We start from the raw sequence: 23,431 nt of genomic DNA on the forward strand, positions 1-23,431 counted from the left end.
AAAGCCGTAAACAGACAGAGAGGGAGGCTGGAATGTGGAATGTTTCTCTGTGGCAGCATCTGAAAACTTCTCGGAGCGTCACGTAATATGTAAATCCGTCTGAACTGGTGAACTCTCAGAACTTCCCAGTGTACTCACAGCTTCTGTATAGTCGGAAAAACACACGATCGCTTCCCACGAAACTGAGGTTGAGGCCAGCAACTCCTCCAGCAACAACGGGAGGGTTAAAGTGTTGGAGAGACGGAGAGCTCAGAGTTCCAGCTGCATTAAATACTTGAACTCAGACGCGGCGGTGTCGTCTCTTTATGGAGAAATATTCAAGTTGAGAGCGGCTTTGTTTTGTTTTCAGCTAAACTGTCGACCTGTGAAATTCAGAACGAGATCAGCTCTGCTTCTGCTGCTCGGCTCCGTCCGATCCTCGACAGCTCTTCTCTTCTCATTCTGAAGCGTTGATTCGACTTGATGAATCTTTTTAGGTTCTTCCTGAATTAATAATCAGCTGATTGTTTGAGAAACTCCGGAGGTCAGATGAGAACGAGAGGAGTGATTCTTCAGATGATGTTCTCATCTTCATCACACAGTTTCACAGAGTCATCTTTAACATGTTTGTCAGCTGGTTCTGTGCTCCATGATTCTGCTGAAGGTCGTATGGGTCCAGAAGACTTCCTCTACATCTGTAAATAGTTTATTTAGCTGAAGAATGAGGAACATTCAAATTGGGTTGTTTTATATGAAGAAACAGATATTTAAAGTTGCAGAAAACTACAAAAAAAAACTTGTTTTTGTGTGAGTACATTGTTCGAGTTTGTTGTTTTTTATTGTAAATTAACACCATACTGATCGTTTACAACCGTTTGTAACGATGTTAAGAAGCAGTTGAAGCGATCAGGGGTTTTCCAGATTTGAAGCGGTGGATGAATCTGTGAGCAAACAGACAGAAGGCAGGAAGACGATGAGGAGGAGGAGGAGGATGAGGAGGATGAGGAGGATGAGGACGAGGAGGAGGATGATGATGAGGAGGATGATGAGGAGGATGATGAGGAGGAGGAGGATGATGATGAGGAGGATGATGATGAGGATGAGGATGAGGACGAGGAGGATGATGAGGATGAGGATGAGGAGGAGGAGGATGATGAGGAGGAGGATGATGAGGATGATGAGGAGGAGGATGATGATGAGGATGAGGATGATGAGGAGGAGGATGAGGATGAGGATGAGGATGATGAGGACGAGGAGGATGATGAGGATGAGGATGATGAGGATGATGAGGAGGAGGAGGATGATGATGAGGATGATGAGGAGGAGGATGATGATGAGGAGGAGGATGATGAGGAGGATGATGATGAGGATGAGGATGATGAGGAGGAGGATGAGGATGATGAGGAGCTGTGAGACTGTGTTTTTATTATTTGTTGTGGAGGACGAGCTCAGAAAGCCGAACCGTCCTTCTTCGTCTCCCCTCTGCTGTGTTTGTTTCGGCTCCGTCTCGCAGCTCCGTGGCCTCAGGTGCGAACAGACGCGGCGCTAACGTGCTCGCTTTAAACCGCAGCAGTCACATCTGCGCTCGCTGCTAACGGATGCCAGCAGTTTAGCAACGAGCAGACACGAGCTCAAACACACGTTCAGCCTGCTGAGACCGGCTCGGATGAGCTGGTGCTTTGAGTAGACGTGCTGCTGTGTGGAAACACAACATCTTCCTACATGTAATGTTCCACTCATCATGTAAAAACACACCTGTCTGAGTCACTAACAGGTGGCAGCATCCGTCCACACTGTGTTTTATAAAACCTTCCATGTGAGTGATAACAGGCTGAAAACATTCTCCGTTCATATTGATGTGCTGTGTAGAGCGACAGCAGCCGGTGTCGATGACTCTGTGCTGTCTGACATCTACATTATATGCAAATCTCCACTTCAACATTCATTGAATGTCTATAAAAGTCTTGTACTTAGAATTTACTCGTGAATGAATCGCCCTTCACGGAGTAACGCGCCCGGGGATTTGCTGATGAAAATGTCAGCTTGGATTTGATTCTCCGCGGAGGAACGATGAAGTGGCTGTTGTTGTAGCTTTAGATGGGAAACGAGAGATACCATTCTGTATTCATACGCAGGAGAAAACAGGATGATATACCTGCATTTTTGTTGAGGATGTCAAGTGTGTTCTCGTGCATTCAGGCCTGAGAGCAACAGTGCATCAGTTTTCTACGCAGACGACACATTTAAAGAGAAAGATTCAAATCCAGGCAGACTGAGTGTTCCTGACTCCGACCTGCGTAAAGTTCTGTGCATGAAACAAACTCTGACCCACGTGTACACAAGGTTTGCAAACACATCAAAACGCATCAGTTTATTGTGGTTGTCAGGAAAATGTGAGTGAGAAGTGAGAAGAGGATTTTTTTCCACACACTTGGTGGTCATGAAAAAGAAAAACTAACATAATGATCCGACCGTCTGCACTAACACACAACATCACTGCAGCTCTAAATGTGACCCAGACGCTCGAAAAGAAACAATTTCATCTTGTTCCTGTGTGAAATTTCAGACTACAGATGTTTGGTTCGGTCCCAAAGCAACAACTTGTTAGACACAAAATCGCCTTCAGCTCCTTTTGTAACGTCTCAGATCTGAAATGTGACTCGTTAGTCGGTGTAACGTTTGTTTGTGCGGTGAGGAAAAAATGGCGTCAGAGTGTGAAGCAGTGCAGACGTGATGACAGACTCACACTGACCAGCAGCTCACCGCTCGGATCGTCTGATTGGCTCTGAGCCACGTCTGAGTCTGACCCGGAGCCTGTAGCAGCTCACCAGCACTGATGACATCACTACAACACAGCTGATTCGCTCTCCAAGAATCTGACGTCACACGTTCAAACATACAGAGCTGAAGTCATCAGCGTCAACACACTTCGTTTAGTGTGTCTGTGGATGTTTTAAATCGTTCTCCAGTAAAGCCACGAACCAGCTGCCTCCAGTCTTTCCACCGCAGACGTGACAAATAAACAACAACCAAACTTAAACTTTACACTTCAAACTCAAACGGTCTGATTGATGGAACTCTTCACGTTCTTGGCGGTGAAATTATTATTCTGGTGGATTTGAAGAGAGCAGAAGAATACAACAGCTTTGGTTCCCCGTCAGGAAATCCTGCGATCCTGACTGATATTCGTCGTATCGTCTTCAGAGTTTGTGTCCTTCATCATGTGCGACCGAGTGAAGACAAACATGAACGGTCAACACGCCGTCGTCGTGACGTGCTGGCGAGGATCAGTCTGATGCTTTCACACCGTCAGCAGCAGGAAGAAGAGGCCGTGCGTCTCCGGTCAGGTGAAGTTCGGTGAGCTCGGATCAGTTTAATGATTTTTGGTCCCGTTCGGTCACAGAGTTCTGGTCGACGCTCTCAGAGACGTATGGTCCAGAGGTCGGAGCTGATTTCCCCGTCGTTTCACGCCCGTGTTGTGCAGCCGTCACACACGTCACGCAAACATTTCAACAAGCCGGCAGCCACATTTTCACAAGCCCTCATCCAAAATCGTGACAAACTTTAGTTGTTTTCCGGGCTGTTAAATCATGAAATGACGGATTTTTACCCTCTGAAGCTCCGAGCCGGTGTTTAGCCCCACGTGTCTGGAACATCAAATTACAGCCGTCTGCTGTGATTCAGGTGTGAAGTTCAGGAGGTTCTCAGCAAACAAACTGCAGCTTGTTTCTGTATGAGGAGATAAAAATCATCTCGCTCGGTGGATTCTGGTCCAAGGCAAAGTTTAGGGTTTAAAAACCTTGTTGCAATAAAAATGAGAATCAGACGTTAACACATTCAAATGAAGATGAATTAAATTGTACTTCGTGCTGAAAGAATCGAGGTGAAATCAAGTAAATCTGTTATTTAGATAAAAAACATTTAAACATGTGGAGAGACGACAGTCATATTAATATGAATGTGGTCCGCAGACAGTCGCAGCATTCTGCCAAACTTCCCAAACACGCCGCGCTAATGCATCCGCTCTCCTCTACCCATAATCCCTTGTGCTTTAGGGTCACTGCTTGTAGCCGATTCAGTGAAATGAACTGAAATAAACCGCAGCTCCTTTCTGGAATAAATAAACAGGCTCTCATCTCACACGCTGCTCTGAATAATGAACCGTTCTCGCTGTGTTTCTTGTTTCAGATCTGTTTTGTTTTATAACTTTATTTCCCCCTCGTGTCCTCGGTCCCTCCGTCTGGCTCTCTGTTTCCACCCTGCAGATGATATTTGAGGTATTTTTCAGGTCTGCAGGTATTCGGGACCACTTGAGACCAAATAACACGGCTTCAAATGAACGGAACAAAAAGAGGAAACACTCGAGTGTGAAAAGTGTCGGGTCGCACAGGAGTGGTCACAGAAAGTGGCTCTCCTTGGAAAAATTGGATTTAAGTACAGTCCTTCAAAGAGGCGACTATTTTATACACCTCTGGATGTCTCACACACACACACACACACACACAGATGTACCTGTCAGATGAACGTACCTGCTACCAGGAACGCTGAGAAGAATCTAAAATATGAGAAACTCTTGGTTCAGGTTTGAAAACATCACCATAGAAACATGAAAAACATTATTATGAATCAATGAAAAACATTAGAATTAATTTTTAATTCTCGGGGAAAATAAATCATTTTTCCGTCTTTCCTTCTGTGTGTCAGTGAATCAATATTCTGCCTGTCGTCTGTTTTCATGAAATTCTGGATCTGCTGTTCTGTCGACACAAACAAACAGAAAGAGGCGGTTCTGTTCAAACGGCTCGAGGCGAAAACAAAAAAACTCATCAGTGGTTCTCTCGGGCGTCTCTGATTAAAACTGCTCTCCCACCACGTCGGCGTCCACGGGCATCAAGTCCCCACCGTCTGTGAAAATGTTGGTTTTCAAAACAGAAACCTGAAATCAGTTTACTGTCACATCTGAGCTCTGAATGACAAACAGGCAGTTTACTACCGAGTGAAGTTTCATCCTGAACAGAAACAGTGACGTCCTCCAGTCACACCTGTCACCTTAATAACAACCAGCAAGACATGACAAGAAACAAACTGCTCTGCTGATTTGAAAGTTGAAAAGAGAAGTTTTAAACAGCCTGAACCTGCAGTCCAGCTTCAGACGCAGGTCCAATTTATTCTCCTGGATAAAAAGGTGTCACAGTTGAGGTCACTCGGCTCCTGACATTAAAAACAAAAACATTCGATTGGACGGAAAAAAAAACTTTCTTCAAAGAACAAAAAACCTTTGACTTGACTTCACAATGTTTTTTTTTTCCTCACATCGAAAACAACAAAAAAAACTAAATAAAATCAAAACATTATTAATTACTCTAAACACAATAACTTGGAAAACATGAACAAATAATGAAAAACTTGCACAAACAACTGCACAAAAAATACTTGATTTTACCCTGAAAAAAAAAAAAAGATTGATGTTTCAAACATTGAAAATGAAAAAGATTTTTCTCCCCCAAAAGAAAGAGAATCTGTTTCACACATTTAAAAAAAATCCTAAAACAAACTAACTAAAAGGTAGATTTGTTGTTCCAGGGGAAAAAAAATGAACAAATTAAATAAATGAATATTCACGTTTAAATACTGACAATCAAATGTTATTACACTGGTACTGGGAGAAAATGCAGACATTGAACATCAGAATCAGAAATACTTGATTGATCCCTGAGGAGGAAACTGTTTCTGTTTCTGGAGTTACAGAATCCAAGTGAAGAGCCGAGAGTGTAAAAGATAAAAGACACATAAAGAAATAGAATGAACACGTAAAACATCCCGTGTCGCGTCTTCCAGGTCGTTCCAGGACTTGGCGCGGCAGATCGACGTGGACTACGGCACGGTGAGGGACTCGGCGGTCTACGACTACTTCAGGAACAAAGGCACCAACCCTCTGGAGCAGGACAGCACCTACGCAGAGCTGTGGAGGACCATCAGCAAGAACAACGGCATGGACTACTCTGTGTCCAGCCCGTCTGAGGGCATCCGCAAGGTGAGCCTGTCTGCACAACACCTCACACACATACCACCAGCTGACACACACACACACACACATTAAGCTGTTATCAGTAGCTGTAGACACACACACACACACACACACTCTTGTTTTATTCACAGCAGGCAAACACATGACGACACTCCTCTGTTTACTCATTACTTAATTGCAGCAGCAGTTCCACAATACACCAATTAGTGAGTCAGTGTTAGAGAGAGTGTGTGTGTGTGTGTGTGTGTGTGTGTGTTTCCCTGCTGTACATTATTACGCCCATACATCTCCCAAAAAAGCCGGTGACAAATTAGCTTCGGAGACAAATCGTCTCTGAGCGCATCCATTATTCAGCCATTTGCATGATAAACATCCCCCCCGACTTCTCTGACGTTTTCTCCCCGCAGTAACCCCAAACGGTTACCACACACACACACACACACACACACACACACACTTTAATCAGTTTTATTACGATTGTCGAATGCTTTTCCAACACAGAGGCGCTCGGCTGCCCGCGGTCCTCCCACATGCTGCCAGAGAGAAACACTCTCATCCCGTCAGGCTGCAGAGACTCTCAGTGTGTCTTCCTCTCCACCACCAACAGTCGTGGTGTGACATCATCACCTGAACGCTCGCCATCGAACACACGGAGGCTGAAGCTGTTTTTACAAACATGTGCTGCAGCACTATAGTTGTGTGTTTCCAGTGAGCAGCCAGCGACATCACTGCGACAGGCAGCGCAGACGAGTTTGGCTCTTGGTAGCCTGGGACTCCTAACAAGCTCACAGCAGCTTCATTTAGCTGTCCATCGGGAAATCCTGTCACTCGCCTCGGTTCTGACACTCGGTCGTTCACAGAGGCCGTGTACGCCTGACGGTGTGAACGGAGAGGATGCTAGTTAGCAGCTAATTTAGCAACATGTAAATCTGTCTGTCCAGAGTTCATCACAGCAGCTCGAGGACGCCAGAAGACTTTCTGTGAGTCTCAGGCAGCGTCCTGCTTTTAGCAGCTCGGTCTGTAGGGACCAGGTCCGGGGATCAGAGGGTGGCCGGTTCAAGACCTGCTTGGTCAGAGAGCTGATGAAGCCCCGCCCCCTTCCTGTTTCCTGTCACCTCCTTAACTGAACTATCAATAAAGCCATTTAAAAAAAAAGGCCAAAATGTTTAACTTTCCCATTAAAGGAGCAGTCTGTAGCTTTAAGGAACACTGACTGTTCATTCAGTCATGAAAACAACTCAAACCACAAATAATACAGTTTTAATTGTGGCGGACCCTGCCACCTTTCACAGCACACTGCATCATATTTCTTCTTCAACACTAATTTCACAGCGTCACATTTATAACTGAACTAACCAAACACATGTTGAATTACTGCAAATTAACCCCTGAAATTCACCACAAATCCTTAATTAGTTTCTCCAGACGACTCGTGACGTTGCTGCGCTCTCACTCTGAAGTTTAATTTCAGGAGTGGATGTCTCTGTGTAGTGAATGTGGATGTGCAGCTTCTGTTCGTCTCCTTTGTGGTTTTGGTTTGTCCTCCTGCTGAACGCCGCTCTGCTCTCAGCATCTCCTCTGACTCTGCAGACAGATTCTCCCTCCGATGTTAGAGAGGAAAACCAGCAGAAGTCAGTGCAGTCAGAGCATCACGGAGACGTGACGTAGTAACGAGGCTGTAACAGCAGGAGCGGATCTCAAACTCCTGCAGGAGGAGAGACGCGCACACACCAACAATTAGCAGTGACAGTGAACAGGTGGAGGTGAAGCAGCTGCTGCTGACACAGTCGAAACACCCACATCCACTCACTCTGCACCCTGCTGCTGGTCTGTTACCGTCTCCTCCTCCCCCTCCTCCTCCTCCTCATCCTCCCCCTCCTCCTCCTCCTCCTCTTCCTCCTCCTCCTCCCCCTCCTCCTCCTCCTCCCCCTCCTCCGCCCCCTCCTCCTCCTCCTCCTCCTCATCCTCATCCTCCTCCTCCTCCTCCTCTTCCTCCTCCTCCTCCTCCTCCTCCTCCTCCTCCAGCTGAGAGGACACACCTCGTCTGTGTATCAAGACACTGTTGTAGAAAGTGACGCTGGCTTGTTTGAGATTACAACAGCTGTCTGAACCGGATGAAACGAGACTTTTAGAGACGACGCTTTAAGAGTTTCTTAGTGGAGAATATTTATCAGCTCTCCTGGTAGTTTGTCTGTTAGCTTGTTTCCAGATAGATCAAACATCACAGCTTTTATTATCTGCTGTTAAAGCTCTTTATTCACAACGTTCCTGTGGAGGTGAAAGGATGATGGATGGTACAGAATCATAATAACTGACACACCGCTGACACTTTCAGGGCTTAAAATGATGAATGATTCGCTGGACAAGTCGCTCCAACACAGAGGATTAGTGTCCAGTGTTGGTTAAGTGAAAGTAGATGATCGTTTATTTAATTACAAGCTTTGATTTCTTTAAATCTGGTGTTCAGATTTCAGATCGTGTTCTCTGGCCAAAGGAAATGTGGACTCCACATCATCGAGCAGCTTCACACCAACATGAACCTGTTGAGGTGTTTTTGTGGTCGACTCGTCATGTAACAGCGTTTTTCCATGTAACTTTTTCTCCCTCGCTCTGTCTGGCAGGCGAAGAAGAGTCCCTACGCCTTCCTGTGGGACATGGCGGTGCTGGAGTACGCAGCGCTGACGGACGACGACTGCACCATCACCGTGTCGGGAAACAGCATGAGCAGCAAAGGCTACGGCATTGCCATGCAGCACGGCAGCCCCTACAGAGACCTCTTCTCCCAGAAGTGAGTGACTCCAGACCACCGCTGGCTTCAAATCACTTCAATCAACTTTAACATTCTGTGTCAGGACGAGCGACAGTCGAACAGATGATTTAACAAACTTTAATGACTCAAACATACAAATGTATCAAAATATAAACTCAACTCTGATCCAAACTTTATGTAACAAACATAAAATAAATGAGACACTTTATTAACTCCAACAGTCAAATTTACTCAGAAACATTAAGTACTAAAATCTTCATCGGCTGAACTAAAAGAAACTAAAGATAAAATCTGTGAATAAATGATTAAATGATTCATATTATCACAAATATTTCAGAGAAATTCAAGAGATTTTTTTATTTCTTGGATCCTAATTTAGTTTTTTAATGTGTGTAAAGTTTTCAAATAAAAAAAGGAAAACCAATTTCTTAAGAATTTGTGTTTAACAGTGAAAAGAAAATTCCAAGTTTCTTTTTTCTCGTTTGTGAATTAATCCTGAAAAAATATCTTTTTAAAGAAAAAGATCCATTTTGAAAACACCAAAAACAATCGTACAAAAAAAAAATGAATCATGTTAAACAGTGAAAAGAAAGTTAGAAGAAATATTTCATCTTTATTTTTTATGTGTGAAATGTATTTTCCTGCAGCATCATTTTTCTTGGTGTTCAGGTGTTTATTCCTCCAGCCGGTCTGGATCTGAACCGACTCTCCTCCAGAACTACTTATGTTGTTGTGTTTTCACAGAGACGACTTACTGTAAATCATTTTATTTACAAAGCCAGAAAGAAAAGTAGGGAACAGAGTCTGAAGGTGAATCAGGACAGTCGTCCCGTTTTAAAGTGTATGTAAAATAAATGACTTAGTAGAAATTCCCTCCACAATAAAACATCCTGCATCGTCTCCGTCAGCGTCTGTCGTGACTCTTCTGCTCCGTCAGTCACAAACATGGCGGCTGGACGCAGCTGGATGTGGCGGCACGCGGCGTGACGCGGCGTGACGTGACGTGGCGTGATGCAGCGTGACGCAGCGTGACCCGGAGCTCTGAGCAGGTTCTGGTCTCAACAGACGGTCACAGACGAACATGTTAAAGCCGACAGAGTCGCAGTTCTGCTCCGACACGTTTTGGATGAGAGCTGTTGGTTTCTGTCAGCTGTTTTCATTGTGCAGTGGAACAAAGTGTGACGTGGAGTTAATGTTGAAGCTCGGAGGCTTTTGTCGGGAGTTTGATCCTCTTTGTTGACGTTAAGTCTTCATTATCGGCCTGCAACTCCTCGGATGTGAGTGGAGAAGACTGTCAGAGGCAATTACAGCAGACTGCCTTTAAACCAGAGGACGCTGACTGTCGGATGAAAAGTGTCTCGCTGCCTTAGTTGAAACCTGACGGAGCAGTGCAGGTGTGTGAACCTTGTTAAAAAGGTGTTTAGAGGGAGCTGAGAAACTCCTGCAGGCAGATTCTGCTCTGCCTTAAATTAATAACGCTGCTCGACGCTGAAGTCAAATAAGCTCACATGAAACAAGAAGCGCTGTTGTGAAGCGAGAGGGATTATTCACGGTGTGTGTGTGTGTGTGTGTGTGTGTGTGTAAACACAGAGACGTGAGATAATGACTTATTTGATTTTTCCGAGGCAGATGTTTCAGTAAAGCCTGCAAATATTTCAGGTGAATTCAATCACCTCCTCCAGCGAGCGAGCAGCTCACTGAGCCGTGGACTCAAACCTCGTCTGCGCTTTCTTCCCAAACTCAAATTGATCCCAGTGCGAGTTTTTGCAAAACCGCAAACATCATTTAGTAAATCTCCACATTATTACATCATGAATTAGCAGTGAGGAGACGCATAAGCTCCAAAAAACCTGGAACTTTCTCATCCGTCTCGTATTGATCGAATCCCAGGAAAAGAAACAAGAGTTCAGAAACTAATGTGGAGACAAAAGTTTGATACTTCCTGTTGTTGCTCCCTCAGAGTCACTGAATCACAAACCAACAGTGAGTTTAATTTCCCTGACAGCTCGGTGTCGTCATAGAAGTTTATTCTTTTAAAGCTGAAGTTGAATCCAAAGATTAAAGATGGCTGTCATCTCAGCTGATGTCACTCAGGTGTTGAACTTCATCTGGAGCAGAAGTTTAGAAGCTCAGTCGGCCTCCAACACCAAAACAGAGAGAAACAAACATGAAAATAAAATTTGTCTGTTGATGTTGAGAGATTTCTGCCTCTGACCTCCACAGTTTTTAATGAAATGATCATTCAGCAGCAAAAATGTTCCCAGAACAGCAGCTCTGGTTATTGTCCTCAGGAAAATAAAATCATTTTACTAACTGGTTCTCCTCAACTTTTATTTATTTTCACTCAGTTTCACACAAAAGGAAAATAAAATAAAATGAGGCTCCCAAGACAAAAGAAATCTCCTGGAGTTCTTTCAACACAAAAACAAAATCTAAATTTTCTCCTGGAAATTTAACACAAATTTGTAATATTCTTTTTTTTCCCTCCAAAATTTCTCCCTCATTCTTTGAAAGGAAAAAAACAAGATTTCAGTTCTGTGCAGCTGAGCAGCAGCAGCGTGGAGACGATGGATCCTCAGAACATCACAGACTGAATGATGTCGTGTCTTCGCTGTGACGTCTCCTCTGCCGCCGCGGCTGCAGCTCACAGGAAACAACTTTATCCACCTTCATATTAAAGACTTGATACTGCAGAGAAACATTGTTGTAAGAATGTCTGAGCTCAGCAGGACGGTGCAGCGGTCACCAGGTGTCAATGTTCCTGTGGTTCGGTGTGTGGAATGAGAAGCAGCGGGACTCTGTAACGTTATGAGATGGGCAGCGTTTATACAGCCGCTCACAGCTGGAGCAGAGACCAGATGTCTGATGTGGGCCGCACGCCATCACAACCTCCTCCGCTAACTTCCTGTGTGATTACAGCCAGGAGGAAAACTCAGATAGTGAATGTGATGTGGCGGCTGCATTAATAGAGATGTTAACTCAGAGCATTAGCGGCTGCAGATCGCTGTGCTGAGGCTAACAGCCTCTCTGCGATGTGTTCGTGCTCCCCGTGGCTGCGTGGGAGAAACGCCCGCCGTCTGAGAGCAGCTCCACACCGACATGTCATTTACACCTCCTCCCCCTCGTGTCCTGCTGACTTCCATCTTCACCCCCCCCCCTCTGTCTGCAGCTCTGTGTGATCCTCTCTCGTCCTCTCTGCTCAGGTTGAGCCAGCAGGTAAATCCTGTTTCTCAGACCTGCTCTGAGCTTCGTACCTGACGAGAGATCGGACCACACGCTTCTGTTTCAGCTGTAAATGCTTGCCAACCAGCATATAAGCTGAACAATATAACAAATATCTTTGATATGTTCATGTGTGTCACAAGGTGAACCACACACTGTCCTGTAAAAAGTCTGCAGCTCTGGTTGGTCTGCATCAGGATCTTAAATCCTAGTTTCAGTGTGTGATATCAAATACACGTCATGCAAACTTCACAAGAGTTGGATGGCCTTTTACACCACCTACTCTCTCAGTTCTGGTCTAAATGTGATCTGAGGTTTCCTGCCGTGCGACTTCTGTTCAGGCGTCTTCAGTCTCCCTGCAGCTCCCCTCGTGGTCGCTCTGGTCTGGTTCACCGTCGGCCCGTGGGACTGTTTCTCATCACGGCCTCCCCTCTCCCTTCTCCTCCCTCTGCACCGCACACGTCCTCTTTAATTAAGGACTTCTGTGTTTGTTTAGGGATTAATTTGTAGCTCTGAATGGAGACAAAACGTTGGTTGGTAATGAAGTTTCTTGCCCGGCCTGGTTCAGCAGGCGTCCAGCAGCTCGAGGCGTCCTGGCAGCGCAGCGCTCGGGGACGACCAGGAATAATGTGCCCGGGTGTTAAATTGAGGGCAGAGCTATTGTTCAGAGCAGAAACCATTATCTCCCTGTTTCCAACCATCATTTTAATACCTAGTCCCCTAACTGCTATATTACCTCCATCCCTGCTTTCCATTTGATAATCCTGCCATTAATAACCTTTGCGGACTTTGTTGCTTCTGCTGCTCATTTGTGCTGTGAAACTATTTTGTCCTCGGGGTGTTTCGGGGGGCAGTAGATGGAAACTGCAGTGCGCTGACCTTCAACACGTTCACGCTGAGTTGAGCAGATTAAATACAGCAAATTGGGCTCTGATTTTACTGCAGCTAAAAGCAGATTGGACTTCAGTGGTCGCAGCAGAGTTTGCTTAATTAACTCCATAACTCAACGCAACGAGAACAGCGCGCCTGCTGGACGGGACCTAATGTGTGTCGCTAACTAACGCGTCCATGTGAAGGAACTGTGGAGATGTTCCAGGTCAGAGTGCAAAGATGAAACGAAGCGAGCTGCTGCCTGCATCAGTGTGAAGGATGTGTTTTAATATCTCCTCAAGTCTTCACTTCTCAACAGATTCTTTCATTCCTTCCTCCTGGTCAGTTTTAATCCTAAGCTTGGTCCTCTGAATCGCTGCTAACGCCAATATTTTTGTTCATAATAAGGGTGGAAATCACAGAGTAACTCACCATATGATCACCAAAGTACTGATGGATCCAATCAGGGAGGTCAAATTTATGCCCAGCATATGTGTGACAGCATATTAATGTAAAAGAGCCATAAACAGACAATTCAAGGTATTTAGTGCAACACTGTCGTTAAAACAAATCTGTTGGGGAAAAAAATGTAACTGGCTTCACACATGAAAACAATCTTAAATAATCAGTATATAATAAAGTCAGTGGGTTTAACACGCGCTGATTCAACTGCAGGGGCCAGAAAAAAGAAAACCGCTGCATTTGTTCATGAAACACAAAACTCACGTTCTTCTAAAGAAGCACAGGAGATGATCCACGATGATTGTTTCTGAGTAACTCAGATGTCATGTGTCTTTGAAAAGTTACTGACTGAAGGCTTCAACACTGATTGGTACATTTAACTGACTCACCTGTTCATCTCTCCTTCAGGATCTTGGAGCTGCAGGAGAAAGGCGACCTGGACATCATGAAGCAGAAGTGGTGGCCTCGCACCGGCCGCTGCGACCTCAGCAGCCACGGCAGCACCCACCCCGACGGCCGCTCCCTCAAGCTGCACAGCTTCGCGGGCGTCTTCTGCATCTTGGCCGCCGGCCTGCTGCTGGCCTGCCTGGTGGCCGGGCTGGAGGCTTGGTGGAACAGCAACCGCTGCCGCCAGGAGCAGCCCAAAGAGGTGACCGAGCACAGGGCCCGGCGGACGGGCCAGCGGGGGGAAGACACTGCCACACTCTACTTTAAGGATCCAGCCGCAGACGCGAGCCCCGACTTAGTGGAGCTCCAGTACACCCAGCTGTAGAGGAGAGAGGGTTAGGACAGTTAGTGGAGAGCTGGGGGACAGAGGGAGGGCAGGTAGGGCAGACAGGTAGATGTGCTCTGTGCCACAGCAGCCCTGATTGAAATCAAATTTGGTCTCTTATTATTACCGCCCTCCATGTTTTCTTTTATCCGTCCATCGCTCCCCACTCACCTCGGCCTAAACTGACACACACAGAGCTCATCTGTTTTTGTTAAAGCACATGGAGCACACAGCACACCCCACCTGACCATCACCTGTACTAATACACTCATGAACCGACAGCTTGTCCATCCACTCGGGACTCGTCCCTCCTCGCCTGGACGCGCACACTCGAGGCCTTCAGCAAAACAGCCCAATGAAAACATCGGATTAAACCTGCGAGTCAGGATTTGGCTATCGGCATGTCCTGTATGTTCCTCAGCAAACCCCTGCTGCAATGGCCGAGTGCTCCCGCAGACTTTAATGATTAATTCCCACAGTGCCGGATCTGTAACCATTCAAGTGCTCCGTATTGAATTATTGTTATAAACTCATTTTCTACAGTGAGGCTTTGCTAGTTTCCTGCACCCAGAGGTTCAGAAGAGAGATTATAATTAACAGGAGAGAAATCGCTCAGGCACACAACCGTAACACACACGTTCACTTCATCCTGGAAGACGTCAAGAGACAAAACAGTAATTTATCAAACCCGAGTGAACCTTTAATAGTGCAGCTCAGCCTGCATTAACATCCACAGTCAGTCCGGATCATTCCCTGTTGTTGCTAACACGTACTCAAGTGCCTACTGAATAAAACCCTGCAGCCGTCAGTTAGCAGACCACACTGTGACAGCCCAGCTGAGAGATGTTAGTTCAGTGCATAGAAATATCAATACAGTGTGTTGAAGCTGAATATTCTACACAAAGTTCAAAAGTCAAGTTGTGTCCCAGTTCCAAACTAGTTCCTGATGTTAACAAGATCTGGAGTTTGTTTGGCATCTACACAAGAACAATGAGAGTGTCGTCGTGAAAACACTTCAGCAGCTACACTTAATGTTCATCCGATAAATCTGCTTTGATCACTAGGTATTATATTTTTATGGCTAAAATGTTAGCATAAAGCTAACACCAAGCGCCATTCACAAGGTTGTGAGTGAATTGCAAGCGTCCATGTTTTTCTGTCAGAAATCACCTCAACTGAAGACGCCATATTAGAACTGTTCACATAAACGCCATCAACACAAACTGATGACGGGTTGTTCCATTTCACAGGGGGAGTTTCAACAAACACATTTATACCTCTGTTGATCACAGACTTGATGCTAATTATATTAAAATCTGCAGTCAGACTTGTTTCTTAGTTGAAGCTTTCAAAGTGAAGCTCACTGTTGGCTAAACAAAATATAATTATAAACAGAATATGAAGAAATTACATCATGATGTCTATGTTAGCATGCTAACCAGCTAGCCCCAACACTAGCAGCAGTTAGCCGTTGCTCAGCCCCCCACCAGTTCTGAATACAACAGCTGGCTGATTCTTACGTGTTGCTCCTTTACCGTCTGGCACTGGGACACAAGCTCGACACTCGAACATAAACTGACCTCAGACCTGCATGTTTTACCTCCAGACAACAACATTCACCTGCGCTGCCGAACACAACACACACCTCAACACAAACACACCAGGGGACAAAATGGAAGCAAAGCTTTGACGTGGATCCATAAACTAAAGTGTGAGCAGACAGTACGTTGGGTGTGTCGCCCTGTAGCAGTGAGACTGTCTCCAGCATCCCGGTCCATAACCCCCTGCTACTATCACTGTGTCACGTCTTATTGCAAATTATATGTCAATGTGGACACCCGTGTTATCTCCCCTCCCTCTCTCCATCTATCCTTGTCATTTTTTTTATTTACACTTGACTGTCTATGATCTCGTGCAGGTTACTAAGGATTACAGACTGGCAAGGGTTTCTGGTCCATTGACATATAATGACATTACAACTGCTTCATCGGAGGGGAGGAGGGACATTTGGACAGACAGAGAGAGAGGCTGGGATGAAGCAGAAGCTATTGATACAGGTCAGAATAGACCTCCTATACAACTATTTAAAATAAAGACAAAACAAAAGAAGACAATCACATCTGTGCCATCGCCAACGTCCTTTTGTTTTGTTGATATTTTTGGTCAATTGTAAATCTGAAGCTGAGTAGAAACGTGCCTCGTTCCTGTTGTTCTGTGAAAATAAATATTCCAGTAAATGTGAACCAAAGTTAAAATGCTGGGATTTGTTTCAAGGCACCTAAATTGATTTATTTTAACTAACATCATCTTTTATATTCTCCTCCATGTAACCATAAACTAAATAACATGAGTACACGTCAAAATATCAAACAATCTTTATTTGTAATCAAAAGGTGAAAGATCAACGAAGACGACCGTTAAAACCAAAACTTACATCAGACGGCCTGTCGTTAAACTTTCTTCTTGCTCATTAAACCTTCCACTGATAAAACCGCTGATGCTAATTATCAATTTGCTTATCAGAACATTGAACAGGAAGTTATTTACAGAACCAGATGTCTCGGCTCGGTCATAATTGCAATTGATTAGAATTTGGTCGTTTGCTCTTTGCAGACGACTTGATGATTAACGTCGGTGACGTCGCTCCTTCAGGCACCGACTGTCACCTTTAACTGCACCTGCTGCCATTAGAAACCCTCCTGGTTCTTCAAGTGCCTTTCTGTTTCTCCTTACTTTGTTTCACTTGATCATCTTTTAACTGTATGAACACATTTCATAAGGGCTGACCTCCGACCTCACTTTTACCTGTTGTTGCCGTCTTAAACAGAAAAAAACAGTTACACTGTGATAAATATCTAAATAAATCCTGCAAGCAGTTTCAGTGCCTTTTAATGCAAACACTTACAGATTGGGATCATTTCTAACCCTTAAAAATTACTTAACAAGATAATTACTGGTGCCCGTCCTCAAATAACTGGAGGAGAATCTGCGATGTTCATTTATCTTCAGACTCGCTGTGTCAAAGTTATTAAAGCAGATTTGACAAATATTTCTCAGAGGCAGAAATCTTCTTTGTGTTTGAGTTCATTAACTAGTCTAAATGTGTCGCAGTGCAACAAAAGAGCCTCACAGAGCCAGACTTCATTGGGAAAACTCTGATTTTAGACTTTACACTTAGTGAGTGCCACTTAGCAAACTGACAAATTCGCCTCTAGAGTTTTGAAGTTTGATATTATAAAGTGAAGCATTGTTCTGCAACTGTTTGGCTCCAGACCGAGAAAACAGTTTGGTTCACATGTGCGCAAAGCTGCTCAGAACCACCGTGAAGAATATGTGGTTCTGCTGTGGTTTGTCCCTCAACACACTGTGGAGAATGGGACTGGATTTTTACATTTTTAGGTGAACTGCTCCTTTAATGATGCTAGTAGGCTAACTCACTAGCGTGTATGTTTAATCCAGGAGAGTAAATTTAACGTGTCTCCCGTCGTCGCTGGCTTCAGTTGTTAACTTGTACGCTGACGTCTGCGTCGTCCGGTCGGCTCGGTGAAGTGAGCGACCTCATCTTGGCCTCTCGGAGGGTCGACGTCCGTTACATCAGACTGACACTCGTCTTACGGAGAGGTGCTGATATCAAAGGCAGCCGATTATAAAAAAAAAGATTTCTTTGGTAGAGTTTAAACGTTTCCGAGGGCCACTTGAATCCAGAAAGGAGCAGAAAATGTTCTTATCACACTCGAGCACAACCCACTCACCAGTTGTAGCAGGAGGGAGGGTGATTTAAATCCCCCCCACCAGCAGCGCTCATTAAAAGAGCTGTTTGTTTTCCAAATTAATGGACGGCTGTTGTTTTCTTCTCTTCCACTTACATCACCAGTCTTTCTTTAACGACCGGCTGAGGTTTTAATCCCGGGTATTTATTTATTTAGGCGAGTTGCCAGTTTGATGCCGCACAAAACATATTTTAATGAGACGGCCGTCCGCTGAAACAATAACCTGCACTGAGATGCTTTAATTGGCTTTGAGAGGCTCTTTGAGGCTGGAGAGGGATCGTTCACACCTGCTCAGACCTCGTGGATGTTTACGTGTTCCTTCAAGGTTCACACACAGGCAGCAGACAGATGCTTTAACCTCCGCTGAGCTCACCCAGCGAATCAAGATGCACGGAGACTCTGAGCTTTCCTCCGGTGTGCGTTCACAAGCTGCTATTATCACAGGAAGTGCGATCTCCTCCGCTCTACCTCAACGCCTCATCACCACGTCGCCTTTCAGAGACCGACCGCTCGTCCTTTGATTTCTATTAACCTCTCATTAGTCGCTTTCCTGCTAATCGGGGCTGTCGCTTCTTTTGGGGGGGAGAAATTTAACACTGCACTTTTTAAATGCTGACAACAAACACAACTTATATTCAGTGTTTCTTAATGTGAATGTTGTCAGAAGGAAGAGACAGAAATACATCAACCAGTAGCCGAAACTCAACAAATTCCCGACTGGAAGAGGAGCAAGTAACTGTTTTAATGAATAAAAATCAGGATAAAGTTATAATCCTTAAGATTTCAGTCCTGGTGTATTGATAATAATATGAATGTGGCACACGTATCGACCACTGGGGGGCAGTAAACCTGCCTCAAGCAGCCGCTCTGTCAGAAACACAGCAGAGGAAGAACTTTTCAAACAAACCACAGACGGACCTTCGATTGATCTGCTGACAAAATGCCAAAAATAAGTTGACTGGAATAAAAAGAAATGCAACTAATCACCAGAATAAATGTTGGCAGGAAACGTTTCTACAATGTTTCTGTAGTTCAGTTTTCAGTCTCGTGTGGTCACAACGTTGTGTCCATCGTCCACTGAGGTTCAGGACAACATCGTGTTTTTGTCACGACTAACACAACTGGACACTTTACTGCCACAAACTTGTCACGATTATTATTTTATAAATAAAACTAGAATAGCAGTAGTTTCAAACATACAAATGTTGAAACACAGTCTTGAACTGGGGTCACTGGCTTGGCAGCCTTCAGCCTGTCACACATAATGTGACCGTGATAAGTTGTTTTGTTTTTAGAGAAGTCAGTGTGACGCCTGAACCAACGAGTCGTTCACACAAACTTCACCTGCCAACATCTGTTCCCTCCGAATAATCGCAAAAATTTAAACCCAGCCGAGCTGCAGTAGTTGGGACGAATGCTGATATTAAGGTCACAAATGTAAATATTTATGTAACAGCATATTTTACTGATGAATGCACTGAAACAGTAAACAGGAAATATCATCAGGCCGAGCACACGACTCATCTGTGACGGCTGATATCAGTAAACAAAGATCAGACTGAGCTGTAGGATGACACCTGAAGTAATAATTATATTAACTGTGAAATATTATATAAACACACTAAATGGCTCCAGCTGATTAAAATGATATAATGTTCATATATTAATTTAAAAAATGTGACTTAAATGATGAAAATCTTGAGGATTATAACTTTTAAATGAAATAAAACAAAAAGCAAACTTTCTCTAAATCAGTCGGGGGGTAACATAACTGAATATGTGTTTATTAATTACAGTGTAAATGTGTCATTGTTCTGAATATCACTTGTGTTACTGTGACGACTTACTGTGACTAATATCATTATACCTCTGAGTTGAATCCGATGCTGGAGCCGAGACGGGCTGCGTTCAGGAACGTTACCTGACTTCATACGTTTGTTGTAAAGCGAGCGTTCGTTTCAGATCCTGTCAGGAAACACGCGACAGCGACAGGCTGCAGGGACTGAAGCTGCATCCACTCACAGACGTGTCTGGAATCTGGATTTAGACCCGAAGCGTCACTTGATATGCGAGTCAGGCCTGCTATCTCCCTCTTTACCCCTCGTCCTTTACCTTCCCATGACCCAGTGTGCTGAGGCAGACCTGCGGTTCAACAGGGAAACACTCAAGTGTCTATTAATGCCTAACAAGTATGCACGGCTGCAGCCAATGTTTTGATTAAATTGTTCTGATAGGGAACCGATCCTCCTGTACACAGTGTACCGGCTCCAAGGGCAGCGAGGGAGAAGCAGGCACAGAGGGGAAAGAAAACAGAATATTTTCAGTTCAGTGAGAAGAGAAAAACTCAAAGATTCGTCTCTTATGACCTGAATTTTAAACTGACCGTGAAACTCAGCTCAGTCTTTGTGCTCGGAGCTAAAATGAAAAGAATTCAAGATCCAGATTAAATCCAAACTCGATCATTCCTTCACAAGTTTCATGAAAACAAGTGTACGAGAATGCAGCCTCGAACAGCTTTACAACAAACTTCCTGCAGTCGGTTTGGCTCCAGGATTGTTTTCCTCCAGACATCAAACCGTTAATATCCACTGGCCAAGTTTGATTTCAAGGTGCACATTCAAATTGGTTTCTGTGGCCTCAGTTCCCACTGGGCTTCTCACAGCAAACGACAAACAGAAACACGATGCTGTCTATCATCCGGCATGCTGATAGCAGTCCATCAGTTCAAAACTAAAGGCCACGTCCAAAAGCCATGACAGATAGAGAATGCATGGAGCACCAGCAGACCTGAATCAGTCTGAGAAACCGGCCCATCGCCAATCTCAGCCTCTGTGTCCCTCCTCCCTCCTCTCCTCCCTCCCCCTGTCTCTCCTCTGTCCTCCTCCATCCCCGCCTCCTCCTCCTCTTATAGGACAAGGAGGTGAATCTGGAACAGGTGCATCGTCGTATGAACAGTCTTTTGGACGAGGACTTGGCCCACAAGCAGATCCCCGGCCCCTCTATCGAGATCTCTGCGCTGGACATCGGCAGCATGCAGCCCAGCCAGGCCTCTCTGGTGCCGGGGCCGGAGTCCGTGCGGGACTACCCGCCCTCGGGCCTCGCTGTGACCACCTTCCTCCCAGGGGAGGGGGTGCCGCCTCCGCCTCTACCCCACCCTCACCATGGGGGGACCCTAGGCAGGACGCTCCCCCCATCCCAGGGCCCTGGCAGCAACACGTTGCCCCTGCACCACCCGCTCAGCAGCACCAGCCTCAGCGGCAGCATGCAGTGCAAACACCGGGCTCCCAACGGGGGGCTCTTCCGGCAGAGCCCTGGCAAGACACCCATGCCAATGTCCTACCAGGCAGTCTCCGCAGGACCCATACCCGAAGCCATTGATGCCACCCACAGTACATCCATATAGTGATAGGTCGCTCTCTGGACTCTGGTCCGGTTCTGGATTTGAGGCGAGTTAGAGGAGAATTATTAGAGAAGGAAAAAAAAAACATACATGTACAAAGTAAAAAAGATTTTGTATCTCACTACCTGTTCAGAAACGCTGATGTTACAAAAAAAAAAAAAAACAAACACACAAAAAAAAGGTGGGGTTGTGGGCGGGTGGCGGGTGTAATTTTTCTCTTGTACATACGTGTAAATACCAAGAGAACGAAGTGAGGTTAAAGTGTATTTTGAATATTCTCAATTTTTGAAGTTGAGTTATAAAAAACCAACAAAACCAGATAAAAAATAGATATATACATTGATGAAAAAGTTATGACTGTTTGAATGGCTTTGTAAATTTTGTTCAATATGAAACAATGACGCGAAATTCATTGTGATTGTTTTCTAAGTGCCGAAATTAAACGATGTCTCTCCACAACTCATCGATGTAAACGACTACCCATGATGCACTGCTGTAGGGACATGTTAGTGTTGGACACCTACTGTTATGCACCTCTGTACCAACCCTATATATATCTTCAGCATCGGACGAAAATGATCACAATCTTTTTTTTTTTTTTTCATTTGTATCGAATATATAATATACGTTGTTTTTTCAAATCAGCAGTCTACATTCATTTCCTTATGTCGACTGTAAATGGTGTATCGTTCAACAACAAAGGGGGGGAAACAAGTGGATTCTTATCCGGGTCATATTTTACACCCAGCTGAGTGGTTTGTTTTTTACAGTAGTGTTTTATTTGGCATCAGTTCTGTCAGGTGACGAGTTTCAGTTTGTAAAGAGAGGAAACACAGAAGAAGAAGAGAAGAAGGAGAGACTGTTTGGCTGCGATCACACAGACTTGATCAATATCAAAACTGGAAATTAATAACTAATTAATTAAGTTTAAGCGGTTCCAGGAGGATGAGACGCTGCAGGTCTGCTGGACCCAACGTCTGTTTACACCCATTATTCTTTCAAATTAAACACATCTTTGGACAGTTACAATCTGCTTATTGTGTTTGGATCCAGACAGCTTTGTTTAGCCGGTCCCCTCCAGAAATCAACACTCAGCTCTCAAACGTAGGCACACACTGAGCAGAAGGAACCGGTTCTGATCCAAGAGGCAGGCCAAATGCTCTGAAGTTAACCTGAGGAGCCAGATGGTTCTCACAGTGCTTCAAATGGAGAAGTTTTGGATTCACCAGCACAACAGAACTTTAGTGAAATACTGTCACTAACCAGGATCGTCTCCCTTTCAGACAAGAACCAGACTGGCCCTCGGTAGAGTGCATACCTGAGCAAAGACCCAACAATCCCCTCATTCATCGATTCCTGCCGCTGACCAATGACTGAAGATCTGCAAATGTGGGGGAAAAAAGAAAAGTCCCATCTCACACTGTTAGAGAAAGTGAGAACACGTTCCTGGATCTTTATCTGGAGCCAAACTCAAAGTTCATGAGATCCATTCTGGATCGAGACTCATCCTCTGCCGACTGAGACATACCTGGAAACACGATCTTCTTGGTGACGTTAACGAGACGTTGTTAGATCCTGAACAAAGCTCGGTGCTCACAGTGAAGTTGGGACAAAAGGTTTCTGGTTGACATGAAGCTGAAGATCCACCTGTGTTGTTTTTCTTCAGAGCTAATCCTGCTCTGAAAGCCCTTTTACCCACAATCCTCGGGACACTTCCAGTCCTCGGCTGACGTCACGTTGTTACTCAACACGTCTTTACTTTTTGTTTGGAGCATCGCGGTGAAAACAGTCCGGTGTCGGTGTGAACGCAGCCTCACAGTCTCCCACCTTCTTTTATTTGTTATATTTAACCTGAAGAAGAAAAAAAAGTCTATGAGCTCTATAGATACGTCTTTAATTTTTGATACTAGAGAATTTAATGTGAGACACTTGTATACAGGTTCTTCTCCTGCAAAGCAGAGCAGTTATTTTAATCACAGCGAGAGAGAGAGAGTGACAGCGAGAGGCCTCATATTCCCACAAGTCATTTCTAATGAGATCCATTATCACCTGCAGGGATGACAGAGGGCGTCATTATCCAAAGTGCAATCAGAGGCTGGAGCTGCTGGAGAGTCTGCAGGTGCCATACCTCAACTGCTTGTAATATAGAGGGATCTGA

The 23,431-nt window shown here is 44.8% G+C and overlaps 1 protein-coding gene across 6 annotated transcripts in view; it reads left to right on the plus strand.

Moving 5' to 3' along the window:
- Positions 1-21,736, plus strand: part of grid1b (glutamate receptor, ionotropic, delta 1b) — a 402,507-nt gene extending 380,771 nt beyond the window's left edge. For 4 of the 6 annotated variants that reach the window (XM_037082410.1, XM_037082413.1, XM_037082414.1 and 1 more), the window contains 5 exons: positions 5,818-6,013; positions 8,629-8,795; positions 13,740-13,980; positions 16,022-16,160; positions 20,785-21,736. In XM_037082410.1, the coding sequence (XP_036938305.1) occupies positions 5,818-6,013; positions 8,629-8,795; positions 13,740-13,980; positions 16,022-16,160; positions 20,785-21,251 (1,210 nt within the window). In that variant the 3' untranslated portion in view covers positions 21,252-21,736. Of the gene's footprint in view, positions 1-5,817; positions 6,014-8,628; positions 8,796-13,739; positions 13,981-16,021; positions 17,153-20,784 lie in introns of those variants that run through there. The other 2 variants (XM_037082411.1, XM_037082415.1) reach the window with 2 other exon arrangements.
- Positions 21,737-23,431: the final 1,695 nt, after the last annotated feature.

Source organism: Acanthopagrus latus, chromosome 20 (genome assembly GCF_904848185.1).
Source record: "Acanthopagrus latus isolate v.2019 chromosome 20, fAcaLat1.1, whole genome shotgun sequence".
Taxonomy (NCBI): Eukaryota; Metazoa; Chordata; class Actinopteri; order Spariformes; family Sparidae; genus Acanthopagrus; species Acanthopagrus latus.